Source organism: Phaethon aethereus (assembly GCF_964289735.1).
Source record: "Phaethon aethereus genome assembly, chromosome: 3".
Taxonomy (NCBI): Eukaryota; Metazoa; Chordata; class Aves; order Phaethontiformes; family Phaethontidae; genus Phaethon; species Phaethon aethereus.
Genome location: NC_138576.1, coordinates 65977537 through 66000453, shown reverse-complemented (window position 1 = coordinate 66000453; position 22917 = coordinate 65977537). Strand labels below are relative to the sequence as shown.

Sequence of the window (22917 nt, the reverse complement as noted above, 5' to 3'; positions counted from 1 at the left end):
TCTCTCCTTCTGCAGGATCAGTTTGCAATTAAATGTGGAAAACCTTTTACTGATACACTTTTCAGACAAACTGCGTACGCTGTAGCTATGTTAAATTCTTTAAAAAGTGGTTGAGCTTTTAATTTACTAATGAATGTACTCCTATTGTCTTCAAAGTTTTTTCATTTAGAAAATGCTATGCCTCTTTCTAATAGTACCATTTTAGCATATAAAATCTGGTTCATTTATGATTTACATGGACTCTAAATAGTCACTTCCCTGTTTGTTCCCCCCTCCCCCCCCCGCCTTGCTGCTTTTCCTTTTGGGAAGGAGTATATCCACTGGGAAAAATGGGTCGATCTAACTCTAGATCGCATTCTTCAAGATCAAAGTCCAGATCTCAGTCCAGCTCTAGGTCAAGATCAAGATCACATTCTAGAAAAAAGAGATACAGGTAAATTGATACCTTACTCTATGAAAAGTTGGTTTAGTATACTAATTTTTGTCTGGAAATTATTTTTCACTTCCATGATGCTGTGGCAGAAGTGAGCCTGGGACCTTATTTCGTTTTAGGGAGTAGGTAAATTCTGCTTTGAGTGTAATTTGCTACTTTGGTTGTTTAATACTTGTCTGGTTTTTTATCTTTTCTGTATCTCCAGATAATTTCAGAACACTAATGGTTCTTTGTGGTTTGTGGCTTGTTTGATCCTCCCCTTCACTTTATGTGATGTTTTCTTTGTCCAGTCTTTTTCCCTGTTACTTGTTCTGTACTTCTTATGCAGCTTTTCAGATCTGGAGTAACTTCAGGCTTCAGTAGATAAGCTTTGCTGTATCTTGTCTTCTCAGTTGCCTCCAGCCTTTTCCTCATCTTTTTTAGTAGTGGACATTACCATCTCACATAAAAGAAGTGGCTGAATTGAATGTTTACTGCCTCTTCAGCTGCTGTCCACAGGCTGGCATATTAAACTGGGGGTCATGTAACTTCATGTTCCATGCTGTGAACTGTGGTGGCTGAGGAACTGAATGCCATGCTCCAGTGTGGCGATAATCTCATATAAAATGGCACAGCAGGCCACTGAGGCTGGTAATGTCTTAATCATGTGATGTTGAAGTCTAAGCTTCACGGTCCTTAGGATTATAGACATGTTTATTATTTGAGACAGAAATACTAAATAAAGATATATTGTAGAAGTTACTTTAAGACTGTTAGTCTGCTTCCTTTACCATTATGACTGCATTTGAGAAATTTAACATTTCATGTCAAGGCACTTATTTTTTTTTTTTTAATTGTCAAATGTTAATGCTTGCTTTTTAATTTTAGTTCTAGGTCTCGGTCAAGGACATATTCACGATCTCGCAGCAGGGATCGTGTTTATTCTAGAGATTATCGCAGAGATTACAGAAATAATAGAGGAATGAGACGTCCCTATGGTTACAGAGGAAGAGGTAGAGGGTATTATCAAGGAGGAGGTGGTAGATACCATCGTGGAGGTTATAGGCCTGTCTGGAACCGAAGACACTCCCGAAGCCCTAGGCGTGGCCGTTCACGTTCCAGAAGTCCAAAAAGAAGGTCTGTGTCTTCCCAGAGATCCCGGAGCAGATCTCGTCGATCTTACAGATCTTCCAGGTCCCCGAGGTCCTCTTCATCTCGTTCTTCATCCCCATACAGCAAATCACCTGTCTCTTCCAAAAGACGTGCGTCTCTGGAAAAGCAGGCAAAGAAAACTGAAGGGGCTCCTTTGCAAGATAGCCCTTTGAAAAATAAATCACAAGATGAACAGAAAGATACATTTGAACATGACCCATCAGAGTCTCTTGACGATTTTAATAAATCATCAGCAGCTTCTGGCGACATTTGGCCTGGCCTTTCAGCATATGATAACAGTCCAAGGTCACCCCATAGTCCTTCTATTGCCACCCCACCTAGTCAGAGTTCATCTTGCTCTGATGCCCCTTTGCTTAGCACAGCCCACTCAGCAAAGGACACACCTCAACATTCCCATTCCATTCAGCATAGTCCTGAGAGGTCTGGCTCTGGTTCTCTTGGAAATGGTTCTAGCCGTTATAGTCCTTCTCAGAATAGCCCATTGCATCATATCCCTTCGAGGAGAAGCCCTGCAAAGACAATCCCATCACAGAGCGCTCCCCGTGAGGAGGCTCGAGTGCGGTCATTTTATCCTGAGGGTGGCGAACAGGAAACTGCAAAAGGTGGAAAGTTTATGAAAAGGTAAGAATTATATTATAAGCCTAATGTTGCCTCTTAAAATACTGTCTGTTGTAGAGTTTTAACAATATCATCACTGTGCCTTGGAAAACACAATATGGAATACAATGGAATGGAATAAAAATTCCTAATTTTAGTCTGGTTGGAGTTGAGATGGAAACACGTGCCTTTTCCTCCTGAGATGGTTCAAAGTCTTGGCTGTTGGCTAGTGGAGATAGGGACATGTATCTTTGAGGAAAAATTGGTTTGTGCTTTTCCTTTATGGTGTGTTTTCTTATACTCCATTTTCTGTTAAGAAAAATCTTAATTGGAATAGTGCATCAGACTTGCTTGTTTGATAGTGAATTCTGTTCAAGTATTTTGAAACTTTAATGCTGTATGTAGTTTGAAACACATATCTTCCAGAAGACTAAAAATGCAGATGTTGTACAGTGGTTTCTTTGTTAACATAAACAGCATCCATTGCTAATTTTGTGGTGCAATATGATGCAATGCAACTTTGATGCCTTGACTTGCATTACTTATGAAAGAGGGTAGGTCTTGGTATACTGGGAGCGTAATTCTATTGATGTGAAGGACAGCATATTTAAAGTTCAATGTATATTTTCCAATTAACATAAAATCCTTAAATTTGCTCTTAAAATACTTGATACAGTAGTAATTATTAAAAGTTGTAAAAATCTTACTGATACTAGACTGTTCCTTTCTAATATGACTTGTACTTCAGTGGATTTCTTACAAAATGAATTACAGAGCAAAGTGGTGACTATGCTATATAGTAGGCTTTACTGTAGGCTTTTAAATGAATTTGTCCAGTCAGTGATTTAGTATCTAAAAATACACTGCTTGGAAGATCAAAAATACAACTTCCCCTGGGTTTAGATCTATTGGAGTTGATGAATGTATTCAGACCTATATGAAAATAGTGTATAGATAAGGCAGTGGCTGAAATAATTAATTGGTAAGTGTGTTTCTCTGTTAGGAGAGCTGCCTCCTAAAGGTTCCCTGCTTGTACACAATATAGTGAATGCATTAAGCCTTTGTCAGGTTTTGGAATTCTTTTAGAAATGTGCAGGATCCTGAAAATAATTTACTTTTATTTTTATGGTACTTCTTCAACCTTTTCACTAAAAAGTACAAAAATGAATTGTAGTCTGAATTACCAAATTTCATGTGGAAATGACTGGTGTAAGAGAATGTGAAACTGGGTACCTATTAAGAAAGAACAAACAAACCACTTGGCTTTTTTATAAACTCAAGCACAGAATTTCTAGGTGTTCTGTAGAAAGGCATTATATTCTTCAGATGCCTCTAGTAGTACATAAATGACAGTGTTAATGGTGTGTGAAGTGTTGCATGCTAAAGTTGAATTGCTCAGAGGAATGTATTTTCTTCTTCTTGGTGTGGGATTGACAGAAAAGAGGAATGCAAGTGAACTGGAATGAATGCAATCCAGAGTTACCAGTCTCTTCTTTGCTATCCACAGGTACACAGATGAAGAGTCTAGAGTATACCTGCTTGATAGGGGTAATACCAGGGAGAAGGAGGCCCAGAAGGAGAGAGGATCAGAAAAAGGGAGGACAGAGGGAGAAAGGGAATGGGAGGAACAGGAAACTTTAGATTTTTTCATTGATAAAGAGACTGGGAAAGAAAAGTTTAATGACTCTGAAGGGGAGGACACAGAGGAGACAGAGGATTACAGACAGTTCAGAAAGTCTGTCCTGGCAGATCAGGGTAAAAATTTTCCTACTGCATCTCACCGGAATGCTGAGGAGGAAGGAACCAAATACAAATCTAAAATATCAATCAAGGGCAATAGAGAGAGCGATGGATTTAGAGATGAGAAAAGTTATAAGCTTAAAGAGACTGGCTATGTAGTGGAAAGGCCTAGTGCAACAAAAGATAAGCACAAGGAAGAAGACAAGAGTTCTGAGAGACTAATGATGAAGAAAGAAACTCAGTCACCTGAGCAGGTAAAGTCTGAAAAGCTCAAAGAACTCTTTGATTACAGTCCCCCTCTACACAAGAATCTGGATGCGAGAGAAAAATCCACCTTCAGAGAGGAGAGCCCACTTAGGATCAAAATGATAGCCAGTGACTCCCATCGTCCCGAAGTTAAACTCAAAATGGCACCGGTACCTCTTGATGATTCCAATAGGTAAATTATTCCACTTTACAGTGTGGTTCTCCACCTGCCTGCAGCGTCATTCATCTTTATTTAAATTAGTGGTTTCTTTTTGTGTGTCTCTCTTCTTGTTGATGCATTTTAGACCTGCTTCCTTGACTAAAGACAGGCTGCTTGCTAGTACACTTGTCCATTCCGTCAAGAAGGAGCAAGAGTTCCGATCCATCTTTGACCACATTAAGTTGCCACAGGCCAGCAAAAGCACGTCAGAGTCATTTATTCAGCACATTGTGTCGTTGGTTCATCATGTCAAAGGTATGTATTATCGTACTGAATACATGTCTTAAAGCTTCATTTAAACCTGTTCACTATCTCTAGTACAGGATGATTTCAGCCCTCTTTTAATGTTGATTTAGTCAGACTTTCTTCCTTTTGAGATACATAAAAATAATTAGAAAAACAATAGCCACAGAAGCTAGTCTAAAAAAAACCCCCAAGCAATGTAGAGCATACTAGCAGTTATACTATGTTTCTGGATAAATTTTTGAGCCTAAGTAACATGTAAAGTTTGATTTTTTTGCAGTGTAGTTTAAACATATTACACTGGTCAGTTTTCTTATTTAGTTTTAATTACTCTAACACAGAATTTTATATTAAGTGGTGCAATGTGGGTTGACAGGTGTCTTTTTGCACTGTAAGTACAATGTCATTCCTTTTGGAGCACCCTAGAACTCATTTCCAGGTTCTTATTAGAAGGGTTTTTTTGGTCACAAAAGTAATATTTAAGATAAATTATGCTCTAAATGATACTAAAATACACTGTGATGTTTCATTTTATTCCTATTTAACAGTATTGTAATGCTGGAGCCAGGAATTTCACTTACAGGAACTTGGCAGTGGCTAAATAGACCTCCCTTAAATGAATTATACACTAATTATTTTCTGATTTAACAGTAATGGCTGTTGCTTACTATAAGCACCCAAGAAAACCTCAACCAACCAACCACCACCATCAACAAAACAAAAGAAAAAAAAAAAACTCCACCCAAGCCCAGACCACCAAAGTAGATAGGTGACATGTCCTGTCAAAGTTTTCTGATGGAAAAATACGCAATTCTTTAAAATTCAGTGAGGTTATCTGGAGAGTTCTTTAAATGCTTTTTTTCCATAGCATTTACTTTATTTCACTGGGCTGTTGTCTTATTCTTGTGTGTTTAATGTACCGAGGTAATACGGAAAAATTTGCTGGTGAAAATTATTTTGCTGTATCATCAAACAAAGGGGGAATGTTGAAATGCTTAATTAGGTGACTAGTTTCAGTACATCTATCTGTAAGCATTGTTTTTTAAGATGCTTTAGCTTGTAAAATTGCAAAGATTTGCGTGCTGGAAGTGTGTGCTAAGGTTCCATTACAAGTCTCCTTTTGTTGGCAAAATTCAAATTACTAAAGCCAAATTATTTCCTGCAATTATTTTGAGTTACTTAGAAAGAAGAAAGTAATGATCAACAATAATAGATTATGATAATGTAGATGGAAAAAAATTCTTATTAGGAAACCTGTCTAGAGTATAATTATTTGTTGTGAAGGTATTTTATTGATATATAAAGAGATTTAAGGCTCAATCCAATGAGAGCTTCTGTCTATGGTACATATGTAGGCTGTAGGTGAAATAGTATTCTTAAAACTCACAGTTTGGTCACAGAATAGACTGTTTTTCTGTAAACTTTTGTATGTTAAATGAATACCTGGTAAATATAACAGCTTAACAGCCTATTTGGTCAAGTTACTGGAATATGTACAGTTATGGTTGTTTTTGAAAGCAGAACCTCTCTTTAAGTTTCAAATTTATTGTAGTCTGTGATCAGATTTTAGTAAGTCTTTTGACAAATTGAAGTTATGTTCATTATTGGTGTGATGCGACCAGTCTGAACAGCTCTTTATTAATGTAGAGCTGAAAATGCCCAGTGATGTTTTCTTTTTCATTGTAACTAGGTCCTGGAATGTGTTTTGAAATGGCAAAATCCATGTTACAAAAGTAAAATAGCTGTTGAAAGATACAGATGCCAAACAGGCAAAGTTGAACCTTCTGTCTTCCTGGCAAAAATGGCATAAAAACAGAGTTGCTAGCTCAAATTCCTGTGTTTGATGGAATTATGATTGAGGCACTACCCTTGTAGTGGCCGTTTCAAGTTTTAATGGTTGGTTATGAGACAAATACTGGATGCCGGGCGGTAAGTTGATACAGATGTATGTTGACCTGTTAAGCAGATAGCTTGCTTCATATGTAACATTTCATAGCTCATGACTTTATGTATTTCTATATTACATTTAAACACATTTGTTGAGCTGGTTTAAAAATTGAGTTTTACTGTTGCTAATTTAACTGTCTCTGAAGGAAAGAGAAAATTTGTCAGAGAGGTTGTCAAGTTTGCCAAGATGCCAGATGCTTAAATGAATTTATTTACATATAGGTCTGTTAATTGTCTTGGATCGTTTATCATCACAGCTTCAAATCAAGAAATTGTATTCCTTTTAAGAAATGACTTGTTAGGTCATTCATGTAGTTACTGAAGCATACATTTCTTAAGTGTTTTCACTGAATTAACTATTTTAATTTAAAGATGAGACAAATAGTAAAATGTACTTATTGCAAATATTCATGACTCAAAGTAACTTCATTTTCTCTTATGGGTGAAGTATTAAATAACTGTTAAGAAGTTGCTCCTTTCTCTTTCATTAGAGGAAAATGTTGTTGAAAATGAGCAAGTCCAATCAGTAAATGATGCTTAAATTAGATGTAATACAGTCATGGCACAGTTATAAGTAGACTTGCAGTGATGCTGTGCACTGTTACTTTGTTTGGGTTACAGAATGTGTAAAAATAGGGAAAACGCCACATTTGCTTGTCCTGATAGATTTATTGAAAATACTATGTTTTTGCCTGCTACTTGCCTTTTTCTGTCAGGAGTAAAATACCTGTCAGTTGAATTAAACTAATGAAACAGTGTTGTTTTTTTTTTTTCTATTGTAACCAACAGAGCAATACTTCAAGTCAGCTGGAATGACCCTAAATGAGAGGTTCACTGCATATCAAAAAGCTACTGAAGAACACTGCACCCGGCAAAAGAGCCCAGAAATACATAGGTATATGTTAACTGCATATGTAGATGCTTTGTGTTTCAAATAAGGTCTGCTAGTATTTCTTTTGAGAACTGTCCTGGTTTCAGCCAGGATAGAACTGGTTTTCTTCACAGAAGCTAGCTTGAGGCTGTGTTTTGGATTTGGGATGAGAAAATGTTGATAACATGTTGATGTTTTGAGTTGTTGCTGAATAGTGAAGGACAGTCCAGCTTCTCGTGCTGGCCTGCTAGCAAGAAGGCTGGGGGTGCACAGGAAGCGCAGGAACCCAAAATACTTTTGTTCTAATCTGTATGGAGTAATTTGTCAATTTCTGTGTAAATACAAAATACCAAAAAAACCCACCAAAAACCCCTTCTGGATAAGAGAACTCATCTGAGGCAAGTCTGGCTTCATCTATGGTTTTGTAGCAGATGTCTTTTCTACCTCTGTATCTCATTTGGGATATATTTACTTTTCTCACATGCAGTGCTCAAATATTGAGGGGCATATGTCTTGAAGATGAAAAGAAGCCCTGTACATGCATCTTTATTCTTCAGTGTGAAATGTTCCATCTCATACTACTTTAGTTTTTGTGTGTATTAATTTACAGCAGTTTTTTGAAAAATCTGAGAGCCTGAAAGGTAAGAAGGTAGGCATGCAGATGTAGTTTCCCATCATGTGCTATAGTTTTATGATGCAGTGTACTATACTTGTGTTGCATGTGAGGATATATTATCTCCATATTCAGTATCCAACTTTATAAGATTTCTTAACTGTTAAGTATTTTTTACTTTATAGCAGACTGTCATAGTGTTGATGATTTCTTTGGGGGGTGGATTTTCAACTGGCTACATATACTGATCTTTTGAAATAACTCATTAAACATGTTCAGCATCTTCAAAGCTATACTTAAAATGTGAAAAATCAAACTGCGTATTTTCTGTACTTGTGTTTTTAGCATACTTCACAAAGAACAGAACCAAGGTTTTTAATCTTTAATCTGCTTCTGTATTCTGATGGTGGGGCTTTACATGTAAAAAGCTTGTTCTGCTGCAAAAATGCCTTGTTTCTCAGTTTTCTGTTGAACAGAAATGTTTGAGGCCATTAACAGTCACATACACATATGGCAAGACACTGCTTTATTTTACCTTTAGGAGGATTGACATCTCTCCAAGTACCCTGAGGAAGCATACCCGTTTAGCAGGTGAAGAGAGAGTCTTTAAAGAAGAAAGTCAAAAAGTAGGTTCCAAGTGTCATGTCTGTATTCCTAAACTTAATGTATTGTCTTCCCCTTTAAATCTGAACTTCAGCTTTGTGTTTGTGTATAAAAATACAAAAAAAAAATTTGTATTTGTTGTATCTTGAGTACTTGCATCTGGAACAATTTTTTCCTTTGAGTTAAACATGTTACTGAGAAGCCAGTTCATGCAGCATGATTTTGCTATATTTATAACGTGGCATATAAGTTCAAGTCTTCTCCCACCCTTCCTGTCTTCTTGGACATTTCTTAACCAATTTTGTGGCACTAAACTGCCCAAGGACAAAGAATAGAAAGGAAAAAAAAAAAAAGTATGGAGGTGCTCAGTGAGTAGTATGGTTGAATTGCAGAGATGCTTGGGCTCTGTTAAAAAATTAGCAGATGAAATGATTACTTTAATAATCCTCCCAAACCGTGTGTTGTGGTATGTCTGCATCAGAAAATAGATATCCCATTGGCTTGATGGGAATGTTTGTTTGAAACTGAAATTCCTAGCTCTTGGTTTTTTTTAGATCTAGCCATTGCATGTAAAGGGTGTTCACTTAGTCAATTTGTGTGCTGAAGAGTTTGTTCAAAAATAGGTAAATTCTGTTTTGCTTTTTTGAATATTGATTTACAACTCACCTTTTCATTCAGTTTCTCTTCTGCATGTTCTATTTCAAAATTTTGTTCCAAAATACGTATGTATTTTCAGGGAGATAAAAAATTAAGATGCGATTCTGCTGATCTTCGGCATGACATTGATCGACGTAGGAAAGAGCGAAGTAAAGAGCGAGGAGACTCAAAGGGTTCCAGGGAATCCAGTGGGTCAAGAAAGCAGGAGAAAACTGCAAAAGATTACAAGGATTACAAATCTTACAAAGATGACAGGTAAATGTTTGAAGTCCCTATATAGGTTTTTAGCTTCTAATTAGCGTTTTGTAATTTTAAGCTTAATTGCTTTCAATTTTCAATGTATAATGGAACATTTAATTTTAAACAATTAAAATTATTTGTTTTACAGCAAATATGTATTATCTGTCTTTTACACGGCTTATGGTGGATGAGGACAAAAACTTTGGAATAGCAAGCTAACACTGAAAAAAAAAATGACAAATTAATCTGTCCTATTATCCAGGCTACATCAGGAGGTTGGACTTCAATGCAGTACATTTCTATAAACAGTTTGTGTAAGAACTTTGGTTCGTTATGCTTGATTCCGCACTTTTTCAACTCATAACACCCAGAGTATGAGAATCTTACTGATACTTAGGTTTTAACATGGGTGAGAAGGGGAATTTTTATTTTTGTCTAAAGCCAGTGGGCTGCTTTTAAGAAAAAAATGTTAGCATATCTCAGTGGATACTGTTGTAGCAGTGGTAAGAGTTACTTCAGGTATGACCTTCCTTTGAATAGAACATTAAAATCTTGTAAATTGGGTCAAATTAGTACCACTGTGGGGTTACTAAAAGTCTTGCTGTAGGAACTTTTTTCCCTGCTTTGTACTGGATATACAATGAATTTTTACTTATGCTTCCTGTTTCCCATCTACTTTCTGACTTTGGTATCCACATTATTTCTTCCACTGGCTAATTCCATACAGCCATCTACATAGGGAAGCCCACTCCATATCTTCTCAACAGTGTGCAAACTGAACTATTTAAAGTTACTGTAGAACTTTGCCTTTAGGGTTTTCTTCCCTTAAATTTCTGTTTTTCTGCCTCAGAAGAAAGGCAGTTCTTAAAAGTAACAATCTCTTCATGGCATCAAAATATAGAAAAACTGTATTTGCAGTTTGCAGACTGCTGCTTTCCAACTCACTAGCAATAATATACATTTAGTGCATTTAAATGTGTAAGAGGAGGCTGGAAAGTGGAACTATACTTCACCTTTAACATCTGAAATATGTAACATGTATGTGACTTTAAAACCAGAAGGGGGATAGTTTTTCATAAAATGTAAAGAAACCCCTTTTAGTATAGTATGTTACATACTATCTAGTACTTTTAAAATAGCACACAGTGTATCTTTTTATTTTTCAGTAAACAAAAAAGAGATCAAGACCGTGCTCGGTCCTCCCCATCTTCCTCCCCGTCTTCTTCCTCATCCAGTTCTCGAGAAGAAAAGGATTGCAAGAAAGAAAGAGATGAAGAGTTCAAAACCCACCATGAACAGAAAGAGTACTCTGGCTTTGCAGGAGTCAACAGGCCAAGAGGCACTTTTGTAAGTTGCTTTCTTATTCTTCTCCCAAGTTATGAACACTTCAGCAATAGTAATAGTATAGGAAATAAAATGTGGAAGAGTTGCAGTGATTAATCTTAGGCTAAACTTCTTTCATTCTTGAATTCTTTCATGTGATGTACCAAACCTGAAAAGTTGTTTTTTTTTCCCAGCTGATTGGTGTGTAAATACGGATTAGCATTCCATTAGAGACCTTAGCATAAGGGTGGGAAAAATGATTTCTTGCTTATTCCTTGCTCTTTTGTAGTTATGCTGTTTCCTAACAGGATCTCAAAATTTACCTTTCTGTAAAAGATTAAATCTTGTGATCTGTTACCTCTTCGCTCCTTGTAGCTTCTGTTTTTCCCCTGAAATTTTCAGTTTAGTTTTGCCCTCCTTTGTGTGATGCCTGCAACTTCTTAAATAGACAATGGCACATAATTAAAAATACATATCAACCTTTAAACAGTTGTATTGACGAGAGGAGATGGTATACTTGTTGTTTTCCAGTGTTTCTTTGGCTTGGACTAGTCACAGTGAGCATGAAAGCTAATTAATTTAGCTCTGGTGTGTGTTTTAGCATTGTGATTTGGAAAGTGACACATTGACCACTGTAGTCTTCAGAAAAATTTTAAAAATTTAATGTTAATGTAATCACTGATATTTAATTGGGAAATGTAGAAGCATTAGGAAAAACTAGGCATCAATAAAGGAGGCCTTGAAAAGATAAGGAACACTTTAAAAAAACAAGCAAACAAAAATCACCCCACAACACAAGAACCCCAAAGCAAGTTCCATGTTTGGATGGGGAAAAAATGTCAGAGCTATGTAATGGGTAGGAGTAACTTTGTACTTTGGTAGTAATTCCTTCACGTAGCCTGTGATTAAGACTAATGCTGAAAGGCATTGTTTGGTGTAAATATACTTTGAATTGTTTGTAGTAGCGTAAAAAGTTTCGAACTAACGTGAGGGTGTCTGAAACACATGGGAGGTATGCACCACTTGAGTTAACGTTTAAAGCTGGCATCTAAAAAACTGTAGCTATTTAGAAGAAAATTCAAAGTTCAAAATTTCTAACACTAAAAATGCATCATATCCTCCTTGGTATTTTTAAAATATAGTTATACTAAGGAACAGCTGTGTGGCATAAATGTATAAGCCCTTGGATGGTGTAGGCATCAAATATGACAATATCAGCACAATTTCTAGCTCTATAAGCTGGTGGCACCGAGTTAAACAAAAGCAGAGCTTAAAACCCCCTCTCCTCTCAAAGAGAATCAGTTGGAGAAAACGCATAGTTGGTGGAAGCCTTACTGCTTTATAAAACCAGGTTGTATGTATTGTGAGAGAGATGCTACTTTACATGAAATTTAAGTAGATGTGAATTGGAAATTTCATGGACTGCTACTTTAACTACTGGTGATTGCAAGTTCTGACTATGCGGTAATACCCAGTTAATGTTCTCTAATGACATACATGGTCACACATAGGCTTATTGAACAGACTGCTTCTAACAGGAGAATCTAAGCAGGCCAATGTGTTGACTCAAATCTTCTCTTTAGGGATACAGTATTGAAACATACAAGCTGGCTAGTGGAGGAATGTCTTTGTAATTCAGGCTAATAGTGACTGCATTCCAGTAAATATTGCTTTGCTTTTGGAGTAAATAAGCTGTTTTCCTTGTGAATCCTCCCCAAAGCAGTAAGCCATGATACAGTGGGAGAGGGCAGACGTCTGCGTAAGCGAAGTTGTCAATTTCATGTTAAATCAGCAGTGATTTTTTTCACTAACACTTGCTGATAGACTGTAATGTTTAATTCTAGGCTTCTTGTATATAAACATGAATAGTTTTGAAGTAGGAATACAGAAATGAGGATAAGTAAAATCTTTTAATGACATTGTGATTAATGTTCAGCTCCTAAAGAATTCTGTGTGTAACAGTTCCAATTAAAAGGAGTTTTCTCTTTTCTATAGAATATGTACTCTGTCCTTTTTGTGATAGTCTTTGCAGTAAGTAAGCCCATAAATACAACACCATAGTGGATTTTGCTTCTCATATTTCTTTGCCTGAAAGATGACTGGGGTGGAGGGGGTAGGGGAGTATTAATACAGTGTTGAGGAGAGCTCTAGATACTTTTCTTAAAAGGAGTCTGCTCATCGGTCCTAATACCAGGAAATGAGGAAATGCTGATTTCCTTCCCCCCCTGCCCCCATCTTGTCATCTTGTCTCTACATCGTTTCCACTCCCCTCTTCTCCCCCCCCCCCCCCCCCCGCTTCTTGTGTCCTAGTTTTGTAAAGGTTTCAAAGCTATTGGAGATAAAGCATGTAGTATTTCAGCTCTTACACAGTTTTATTCAGGTAATAGTCTGTCACTTTCCACGTGATTCTCCAAGAAATTCTTTTATCCCTCCTTGCTCCCCTTTGCCTGCAGTGTATTGGATAGTTCTTGTGAGCCTTTTATGGATTGTTTTTTCAGTCTGTCTGTTTCAAAGTAGTTTTAAAACTGTCCAGCATAGACTTTGTGTTAAAAGCATTGGAGCTTTGTGAAACTAAGTGTACATAACACTCCTCTTCCAAGTTAGTTAATTGTATCTTTTTTTGGTCTATGTTTATGGAACATACTTATTTTTAACCAATGAAATTAATTTCCAGTCACGTTTTTGTTACTGTTACTGAAGACCCAGTTCTGTGGTTTTAACTAGGCCATTTATGGAAGTAGTGTTCTGTAGTAACTGCAGGTTTTAGCAGTATCTTCCCAACCTAACCTTTCTTGTTCCCTTGAATGGAGGATATAAACTCTTGTTTAATGTTTTCTACAAGCTAAAAATTTGGATGCTGAGGGAACTGTACGTATTACTACTTAGTGTATTCTGAGTTAAGTATTTTCGTTATTGCTGAGAGACTTTTTAGCCTAACATTTTAAAATCATGTTAATTCATTATAAAGAATATTTAAGACACTTATTTTCACTTCAAGCATGGCTAGCTTGCACAGTACATATTTTCTAAGTAAAAACTTTACTAATTTGAGATTTAATTTGGCCTAAAGTACATTTCTGAATCTCAATTGAAAATGTTTGAGTAACACAACGTGGATATACTTACTTGAAAACTGCATTGTTTGTATGTATTCTAGAATGATTTTCTTATAACGAATATGACTGATTCCATAAATGACCTTTCTTTTCCCCTGACAGTTTTGTCCCTCTCTGTCCAGTTTTTCTGTTTGTTTTTGTCTGTGAACAGCTTCAGAAGCTTCTTCTGACTTTTTGTTGCAACACACTGGTTTAGCAGCTGTCAAAGGAAATTTCTTTTTGGTGGCTGGGGGTGAATTTATGCCAAGAACTCAAATGTGTTTCAAATAAGTTTAATAAAATTATTATTTCAAAATGAATGCTTGAATATATTAAGGTAATATGTGAGTCTTTGACTTTTTTTTTTTTACACTTGCAGATACTGTAATTAAGCACAGAAAGAACATTTTCAGTAATAGAGAACTTGAACTCTTCTTTGTGGTTTTATGTAAATGAATTAAATGATGTTTTGGTTAATCAGTTTCGAATTAGGGGCAGAGGAAGAGCCAGAGGAGTCTTTGCTGGAACAAATACTGGTCCCAGCAACTCAAATACTACTTTTCAGAAGAGACCGAAGGAAGAGGAATGGGATCCTGAATATACCCCAAAAAGCAAGAAATACTTCTTGGTGGGTGTGGAGAACTTGATATCTTATGCATGCTTTTGTTTTCTGAAATTTTCTACAAGCGTAGAAGTAGCATGCATGTAGAGAATAGGGACTTCAGTTACATAACCATGAGAATATCAGGGCTGTTGTAGTGCCTGATTATGCTTCTCTTGTGTCTTTCTGCGTCAGGCTGGCAATAACGGAGGCCAGACATGGAATTAACCTCCCAAAACTTTCATCAGTTAGTGGGGAAGAAGGCGGACTCAGACTAGAATTATTAAAAACAAATTTTAAACCAAAAAGACTTGTGCTGTGTTTTCCTGGATTTATGTGTCTGTATGGCATTCGAGCTTTGTCTTAGATTTGGCTGGAAGTCTGCAAAAGTGGAAGATCAGGAAAAGCTGACAGTATTTGTGGATGTATGTAGGCTGACTGTTATTGGCAGTCCTTCTGTTCTTAGTTGAGTAGTGTAATAATCAAAGGAAGTCATCTTAGTTTTGATGCTTTTTTCCCATCTGGGTTACGAAATGAGGACTGTTGATGTAACCACCCAGTAAGTAGTGTGGTATACTGAGTAGGTAGCCTCTGTTCCAGTTGATTTCCTTAACAGTGCAAACTTCTAAGGATATTGTTTCACCACTGAAAAATATTAAGTAGTGAAGGTCAGACCTTCTCCTATAGCATTATAGTGTGTCACAATTATGTTAACAGATAATCCAAGAAATAATGCTATTACAATTTGGATGTTTGTACAAGGGGTCCTCCATGTCCCCACAAGTATATAAACTTTCCTTACCTTTAAACCTAGAAAGAGATGTGATAATCTATTTGTTAAGAATTTCTATGATAGCTAGAACAAATAACTAACTGTAGCTGTTAAACTTCTTTCTCATCTCTAAAACCATTTCTTAACTTAAAAAAAAAAAGACTCTTTAACTATTCTTACATAGTTGTTAACAAACTGCTTTGTATAGATGTGGTATGTGTTTAATAACTCATATTTCTTTCCAAATCACAAGTAAAAAAAGTAGATATTGAAGCAAGTGTACCTCACTCTTCTAAATATAAACCTCTCTTATATTAAATAATTGTCTATAGTGTTCATGCAGTGCATGGAATGATTGTCAGAAGACTTTCCAAACTGTGTATGACTATATCTGGTAGCAAAATGGCTAACTTTAAGCTTATTAACCAGAGAAACTCAACTGTTGTTTGTTAATGTCAGATTTAAACAGTTTAAACTTAGTTTGCTTTATGTTGTGCAGGTGAAACAGGGTTTCTGAAAACTGCTTTCAGTTACCTTTCCATAATAAGCATAAAGAACTCAATCTCTGCATTAAAGTAAAAAAAAAAAAAAAAATCCTAGCACATTCCTAGAGCTTCTTCCTTTAAAATCATAGATTTTTTTTTTCCCCTCAAAACAAGTAATTCTCTCTTCTGACTGAAGATAAGTGACAGATAACTGATTTGTTACACTCAAACATTTGAGTAGACCTGCAGCTAATAAGGGCTCTTAAAACAATTTTATTGCTGTGATTTTAGTTACAGCATCATGAATTGCAAGGACATACTTCATAATGTATTTTATAGATTATGATCTGAACTGTTAAAAAGTTATCCTAACTTTTTTTTTCTATGTAAAGTATCAATCTGATACAAAGTACCAACATTTAAGGGGTACATTTAAGAGGTGTTCTAACCTTATTCTTTGTCTGGTATTGTTGTAGCATGATGATAGAGATGATGGTGTGGATTATTGGGCCAAAAGAGGAAGAGGCCGTGGTACTTTCCAGCGTGGCAGAGGTCGTTTTAACTTCAAAAAGTCAGGTAGCAGTCCAAAGTGGACACATGACAAATATCAAGGGGATGGAATTGTGGAAGATGAAGAAGAAACGATTGAGAATAATGAAGAAAAGGACAGACGCAAAGATGAAAAGGTAAACAGTTTGGTGAATTGCAGATTAGACAGTTTATCTTGCAATATCAAATAATTGTGCTTGTGGGTCACTCTAAAAGGGTTTTGGAGTTTGGTTGTTAACAGTTTACAACGACTCTTTTCTTTCTTTCTTTCCACAGGAATAACCCTGGAAGAAAGTTACAGCTGAAAGAGCGGCTCTTGCACCACCCACACAACATTTTTAATATGTTTTTTTGTTGTCAAATGAATGTAAGCATTTTACTTAAATTTTACTGTTGGAAAGTAGTTTAGAGGGATTGTTTTTGTTTTAAGCCTTTAGAAAAAAATCTTGATATAGTAAACTATGTTAATGATCGTACAGGTAGAAAGTAAAATATTTGTAACAACTTTTAAGAAATTTTACTGTTTGTTATATGCAGTGTAATTCTGCTTTGTCCAAATATATGGTCAAGTACAACTCTAAAAGTTTTGATTCTCCCTTATGTCTGTGTTTTATTCTGAAGTAAACTTACAGCTCTGCACACCTGAAATGTTGGAGCAGCATTTTTTATAAACTGATTACTACTTCTGTGTTGCCTTTTTATAAGAAGTGTATTTAAGGGTAGTTATCCAGTTATAGTATAAGTATAAACAGTCATGCAAAATGCTGATGATACGTTAGTTCACAAGAATCACATTTACGTAGTGTGTCAGTGATAAACCTGGATTCTTATTTCACCATGCTAGAGAGTGCAGCAAGAATTTTGTCTTTGAGAGTGAAATTGTCACTCTTCAGTAGCCTGAGAAATACATACGCTTATAAATACTCAAGTAAGTTTCAAGTGTATTATTTCCCTTCTGGAATGTGAGTTTTAGAAACCTATTTCCAAGTCACTGCTGCTATAATCTTTTAAACAGATCTGAAAACTAGAATTCCCTCCCTCATCTCTGTAGTTAGTGCAGAACTACCTGCAACTAGCTGAATTCCTATACCTTGTGTCTAGAAAGATCAGTCACGTATTATGGATACCTAGTGATTTGCTTTGTCATTAAAAGATGCTTCTCTTGTCAAGGGTAACTTAGTACAATCTTTAAGGTTTTATAAACATAGGATTTAAACTCACTGCAAGAAAAATGTGCTGTCCATAAAGTATGAAGAACAAGTGGCATTTCCAGGGTCACTAGCAATTATAGTTTCAGCTTTCTGTTGACAGCTTAATCATCAACAGAACACTTTAGTTAAGAAATTGGTGGCAGTATCAGTCTAGCTTCTTTTTTATCAGTTTTTCTTGAGTTTGTTGAAACTGCCTCTTTAATTTCTTTATGTGGACTTGCCTCTCCAGGCATGTAATGTGGCATGAGTAAGTCTTTAAATCTTCTATCATATTCACAGCCTTAAGTGAAATGGGAGTGGCAGGGAGGAGGAAGAGACAAAACAAAAAAAACACCACAAAAATCCCATAAAGCAAGATATGTTAAAACTTGAATCAGTAAAAATACTTCAGATACACTAAACATTTTCTATAAAGTGTGAATTTCATTACAGTTCTCTGGAAGTAAGTTTGGATTTTTTTAGTATCCCACTTTATACAATGTGTAAATTTGAAATTACAACTCAACTGTAAAAATTAAGTTAGCAGAAGGTGTGAGAAATGAGTCTTTCTTGAATGCTGTTTTCTAAATAGTTGTGCTTCTAGTATTTTCATAGCCAAAGTGCAGAAGTTAATCTGGGTTTTCGCTGTTTTTTTAACAAAAGCAACAAACCCACAAACTTAGTTTAGTGGTAAGTAAACTTTTAACCTACAGAATGTTAAGGATGACAGTAATATATTTGAATTACCAGAGCAAGGACATTCTGATACAAGAAGACTGCTTACGTTTTCTTTCTCAGACTGCTATAGATATACTAAATCTTAGTGTTATATGGAGTTAATAGTGTGGTATTGTCCTTAGTTCACCCCTTAGACTGACATAATGTCTTTAAAAAAAAAAAAAGGGCAAAAGCAAAAAGCTTTGACGGAGGTGTTTGTATTAAATACATATGTAATGTATTCATTCAGTTTGAGAGACAGGGAACTTCTGGAGAGGGTCCCGACGGAGGGCTAGGAGGATGATTAAGGGACTTGCACATCTCTTGTATGAGAAAAGGATGAGAGACCTGGGGCAGTTTAGTCTGGAGAAGAGAAGGCTGAGAGAGGACCATACAACGTCTATAAAAATCTGAAGGGTGGCTGTCAGGAGGATGGAGCCAATCTCTTTTCAGTGGTGCCCAGTGACAGGACGAGGGGCAATGGGCATAAACTGCAGCACAGGAAGTTCGACCTCAACATGAGGAAAAACTTCTTTACTGTGAGGGTGACGGAGCACTGGAACAGGCTGCTCAGAGAGGTTGTGGAGTCTCCTTCTCTGGAGACCTTCAAAACCTGACTGGATGCGTTCCTGTGCAGCCTGCCCTAGGTGATCCTGCCTTGGCAGGGAGGTTGTACCAGATGATCTTCAGAGGTCTCTTCCAACCCTTACCATTCTGTCATTTTTGTATGCTCTCTTACTGGCTTTACTGTTAGGGAGTAGTAAACAATCTGCCCTATCCACATTGAACACTAGAAGGTGTAAAAACGTAGTGCTGTCACTAATCCTAACTATATTTGAGGAAATTGTATTTCAGAATTGCACTAGTTTGCCAGCCTCTGTGTAGAAATAGGATTAGTATTTGCCCTCTAGTGGCAGTTACTAAAGGGTTATTATAGAATTGTAGAATCTTTGGGTTGGAAGGGGCCTTTAAAGGTCATCTAGTCCAACCCCTCTACAATGAGCAGGGACATCTTCAGCTAGATCAGGCTGCTCAGAACCCCGTCCAACCTAACCTTGAATGTCTCCAGGGATGGGGCAGGGGGAGCATCTACCACCTTTCTGGGCAACTTGTGCCAGTGTTTGACCACCCTCAATTGTGAAAAATTTCTTCCTTCTATCTAGTCTAAATCTGCCCTCTTTAAGTTTAAAACAGTTACCCCTTGTCCTATTGCAACAGGCCGTGCTAAAATGACTGTCCCCATCTTTCTTATAGGCCCCCTTTCAGTACTGGAAGGCTGCAGGAAGGTCTCCCTGGAGCCTTCTCTTTCCCCAGGCTGAACAACCCCAACTCTCTCAGCCTTTCCTCATAGGAGAGGTGTTCTGGCCCATTTTTCTGGCCCTCTGGACCCGCTCCAGCAGGTCCATGACTTTCATGTGCTATGGGCTCCAGAGCTGGATGCAGTACTGCAGGTGGGATCTCACCAGAGCAGAGTCGAAGGGCACATTGCCGGCTCATGTCCAGCTTTTTATCCACCAGTACCCCCAAGTCCTTCTCAATCCCTTTGTCCCCCAACCTGTATTGATATCATGGGTTGCCTTGACCCAGGAGCAGGACCCTGCACTTGGCCTTGTTGAACCTCATGAGGTTCACATGGGCCCATTTCTCAAGCTTGTCCAGGTCCCTCCAGATGGCATCCTGTCCCTACATGGCATGTCAACTGCACCACTCAGTTTGGTGTCATCGGCAAACTTGCTGAGGGTGCACTTGATCCCACTATGTCATTGATGAAGATATTAAAGAGTACTCGTCCCAATACGTACCCCTGAGGGATATCACTCGTCACCTATCTCCACCTGGACATAGAGCCATTGACCACTACCCGCTGGATGCAGCCAGTTCCTTATCTACCAAACAGTCCACCCATCAAATCCCTATCTCTCTAATTTAGAGAGAAGGATGTTGTGGAGGACCATGTCAAAGGCCTTGCAGAAGTCCAGGTAGATGACATCGGTAGCTCTTCCCTTGTCCACTGATGTGGTCACTCCATCATAGAAGGCCACTAGGTTGGTCAGGCAGGCCTTGCCCTTGGTGAAGCTGTGCTGGCTGTCTTGAATCATCTTCCTGTCTTCCCTGTGCTTCTAGGAGGATCTGTTCCATGATCTTTGAAGGCACAGAGGTGAAGCTGACAGGTCAGTAGTTCCCAAGGTCCTCCTTGCTACCCTTTTAATAAAACGGGTGCAATGTTTCCCTTTTTCCAGTCTCCAGGGACTTGACTGCCAGGAGTTTTCAAATATCATGGAGAGTGTTGACAACTACATTGCCCAGTTCCCTCAGGGGTCTGGGATGCATCTCATCAGGTCCCATAGACGTGCATGTTTGGGTTCCTCAGGTGGTCACAAACCCCATCTTCTCTTACAGTGGGAGGGACTTTGCCTCTCCATTCTCCATCTTGCAGGCCATCCTGTCAAGAGGTGTGGGAAGAGACACTGCCTGTGAAGACTCAGGCAAAGTCATCGTTCAGTACATCAGCTTTCTCCTCATCTGTTGTTGCTGGTTTGCCAGTCTTGCTCATCAAGGGGGGTACACTTCCTTTGACCTTCCTTTTCTGGCTGACATACCTATAGAAGCCCTTCTTATTATTCTTTTGCCTTGCCATCCCTTGCCAAGTTTAGCTCCAGCCACACCTTGGCCCTCCTGACCCCATCCCTACACAACCGGACAGCGTCCCTGTACTCATCCCAGGGTACCTGTCCCTGCTTCCACTGCCTGTGCATTTCCTTCTTGCCTTGTAGTTTGCCCAGCAGGTCTCCACTCAGCCATGCTAGTCTCGTGCCTTCCTTTCCTTATTTCTTACACCTGGGGATCCAAAGCTCTTGTGCTCTATGGAAAGAGTCCTTAAAGATCTGCTAGCTCTCTTCTGCTCCCTTGTCTCCAAGGGCCTTAACGTTTGAGAAAGTTCAGCAAACTATACTGTTGTTGCAAGATCTGCTTTTATGTGTACAGTGCATCTTTTAATAATGTAAAACTGATTATTCCTTGGACACTTTATCAAAGCTCACACAGATGTGTATATTAAAACAGAAGAAGCAAGAAAAGGAACAAAACAAACTTGGCAGCGGTGTCAAAGTCTGTCCTAATGAAGTTAAACTTAACATCACTCTGAGACTAACAAATAGGACCCAGATCTACTTGAACTATCGTAACCTTAGAATAGATAATCTGTATCACCTAGATCAGTTTGAAAGTGGATTGTCGTATCTGTGTGGCAAGATAAATCTGCCTCATCATGCAGGAACTAAGTTTTCTGCTTCAGTTGAATGTCCAGGGAAATCTGGGAAGAGATCACTTTGATAATGGCATTTGATCCTGCAGACCTATCTGTAGGTTAGATCAGAAAAATCCTTTTTTCATTATCCTTTATTTCATGGTAGTTTATTTTAAAATGTCATTTGTTGATTGCAGAAGACATTGTGACAATCTTAAATTCACCTATTTAAAAAACTGCTTGAAATATAATCTAGTTGAAGATGCGGTTGCAGTCTATCAGAGATCTACAAGAAGCAGAAACTAAATGGGTGTTGAGTGCTTTTTAAATCCAAACTAATGCTTCAGTACTTATTAGTCCTTCAACATGAATACTGAATTTTCACTGTCTTGGTAAGGAAAACCATGTTTTGAGGTTATTATTAGGTGCTCCTGAAGTTAGTTGTATGACTTGTGAATGGAATTTCGGTGCATTTTGCATTTCACATGTTAGAAGGTAAAGAACATCATTGATGGATGTGAGGAAAAATATCCAAGCATTCTACTGATATAAAATGTTTGACTACATTTTGTGTTCAGTAATTCTGACTCATTGCTCTCCAGCAGTGCAGCAGTTTCTGAATCTGCTTCATCTCTTTGTGGTGTGGTTATGAAGTTTGAAGTTAGCCTGCAGTTCACAGAAAAATCAAGACATTAATTTCACTAGGCAAAAAAAAAAGCCAGTAGCTATACCATTAGTTTAGACTCTGTGCACTCATTCATTTCCTTGGTTTGGAATTAAATCTCACCTCCAGAGGTAAAGGCTGCAGCATTAAGTCTTAAGCCCCACGTTACTTCTCATGGTCTCTTGAAGCTGTCCTTTCACAAAATCCTTTTGTTAAGGAGATCCTGCAGGTCCCATCGGTACTGTTCAGAGTTGTACTTGCTGACTCGAAGCATTTCTGTACGAGTTCCCAACTGGCGCCTCCAGTTCCCAGGTAGCTTGTTATCGGTGGTGGTGCAGTCAAACTGAATTTCTCAGTTTTGCTGTTGCTTTTGAGACTGCTTCTTCCTAGCTTTGTGGTAGAACTGCAGGCACTTGTTTCCACCTCACTGTGCCGACACTTCCCCTTCCTTAGTAAGAAGGTGTTGGAGGAGCAGGTGAGGAATATGTTTTAAGGCAAGTACTGTAGTACAGTTTTTCACAATATCCATTAAAAAGTCCTACTCTTCCTCTCCACTAGCTTAAACTCTCCTAGGCCCCCTAAAACAGCTTTAGGCTGTTATTACAGCTTGTGCTACCAGTACTACTCCTTTGTGTTTGGTCTTGGAGAAGTTAATCCATGTGACAAGTTATGTATAATACTAACTACAAAAAAGGCAGTTAACAGTTGCATT

General features: G+C 37.7%; 1 protein-coding gene across 12 annotated transcripts; it reads left to right on the top strand.

Annotated features, from left to right (window-relative positions):
* Window positions 1–329: 329 nt before the first annotated feature.
* Window positions 330–16589, top strand: BCLAF1 (BCL2 associated transcription factor 1; the record flags this gene model as incomplete). Of its 12 annotated transcripts, none has more annotated exons than XM_081997274.1 (10): window positions 330–433; window positions 1307–2206; window positions 4215–4361; window positions 4474–4643; window positions 7368–7473; window positions 8604–8688; window positions 9402–9577; window positions 10729–10909; window positions 14462–14608; window positions 16315–16589. In XM_081997274.1, 10 exons carry the CDS (start codon window positions 330–332, stop codon window positions 16576–16578), a joined length of 2280 nt encoding a protein of 759 aa, XP_081853400.1. In that variant the 3' UTR covers window positions 16579–16589. The 12 variants fall into 12 exon arrangements, with proteins under 12 accessions (XP_081853400.1, XP_081853394.1, XP_081853399.1 ...); XM_081997268.1 differs by having other exon boundaries at window positions 3690–4361; XM_081997273.1 differs by having other exon boundaries at window positions 1301–2206; window positions 8607–8688.
* Between the last annotated feature and the right edge of the window lie 6328 nt (window positions 16590–22917).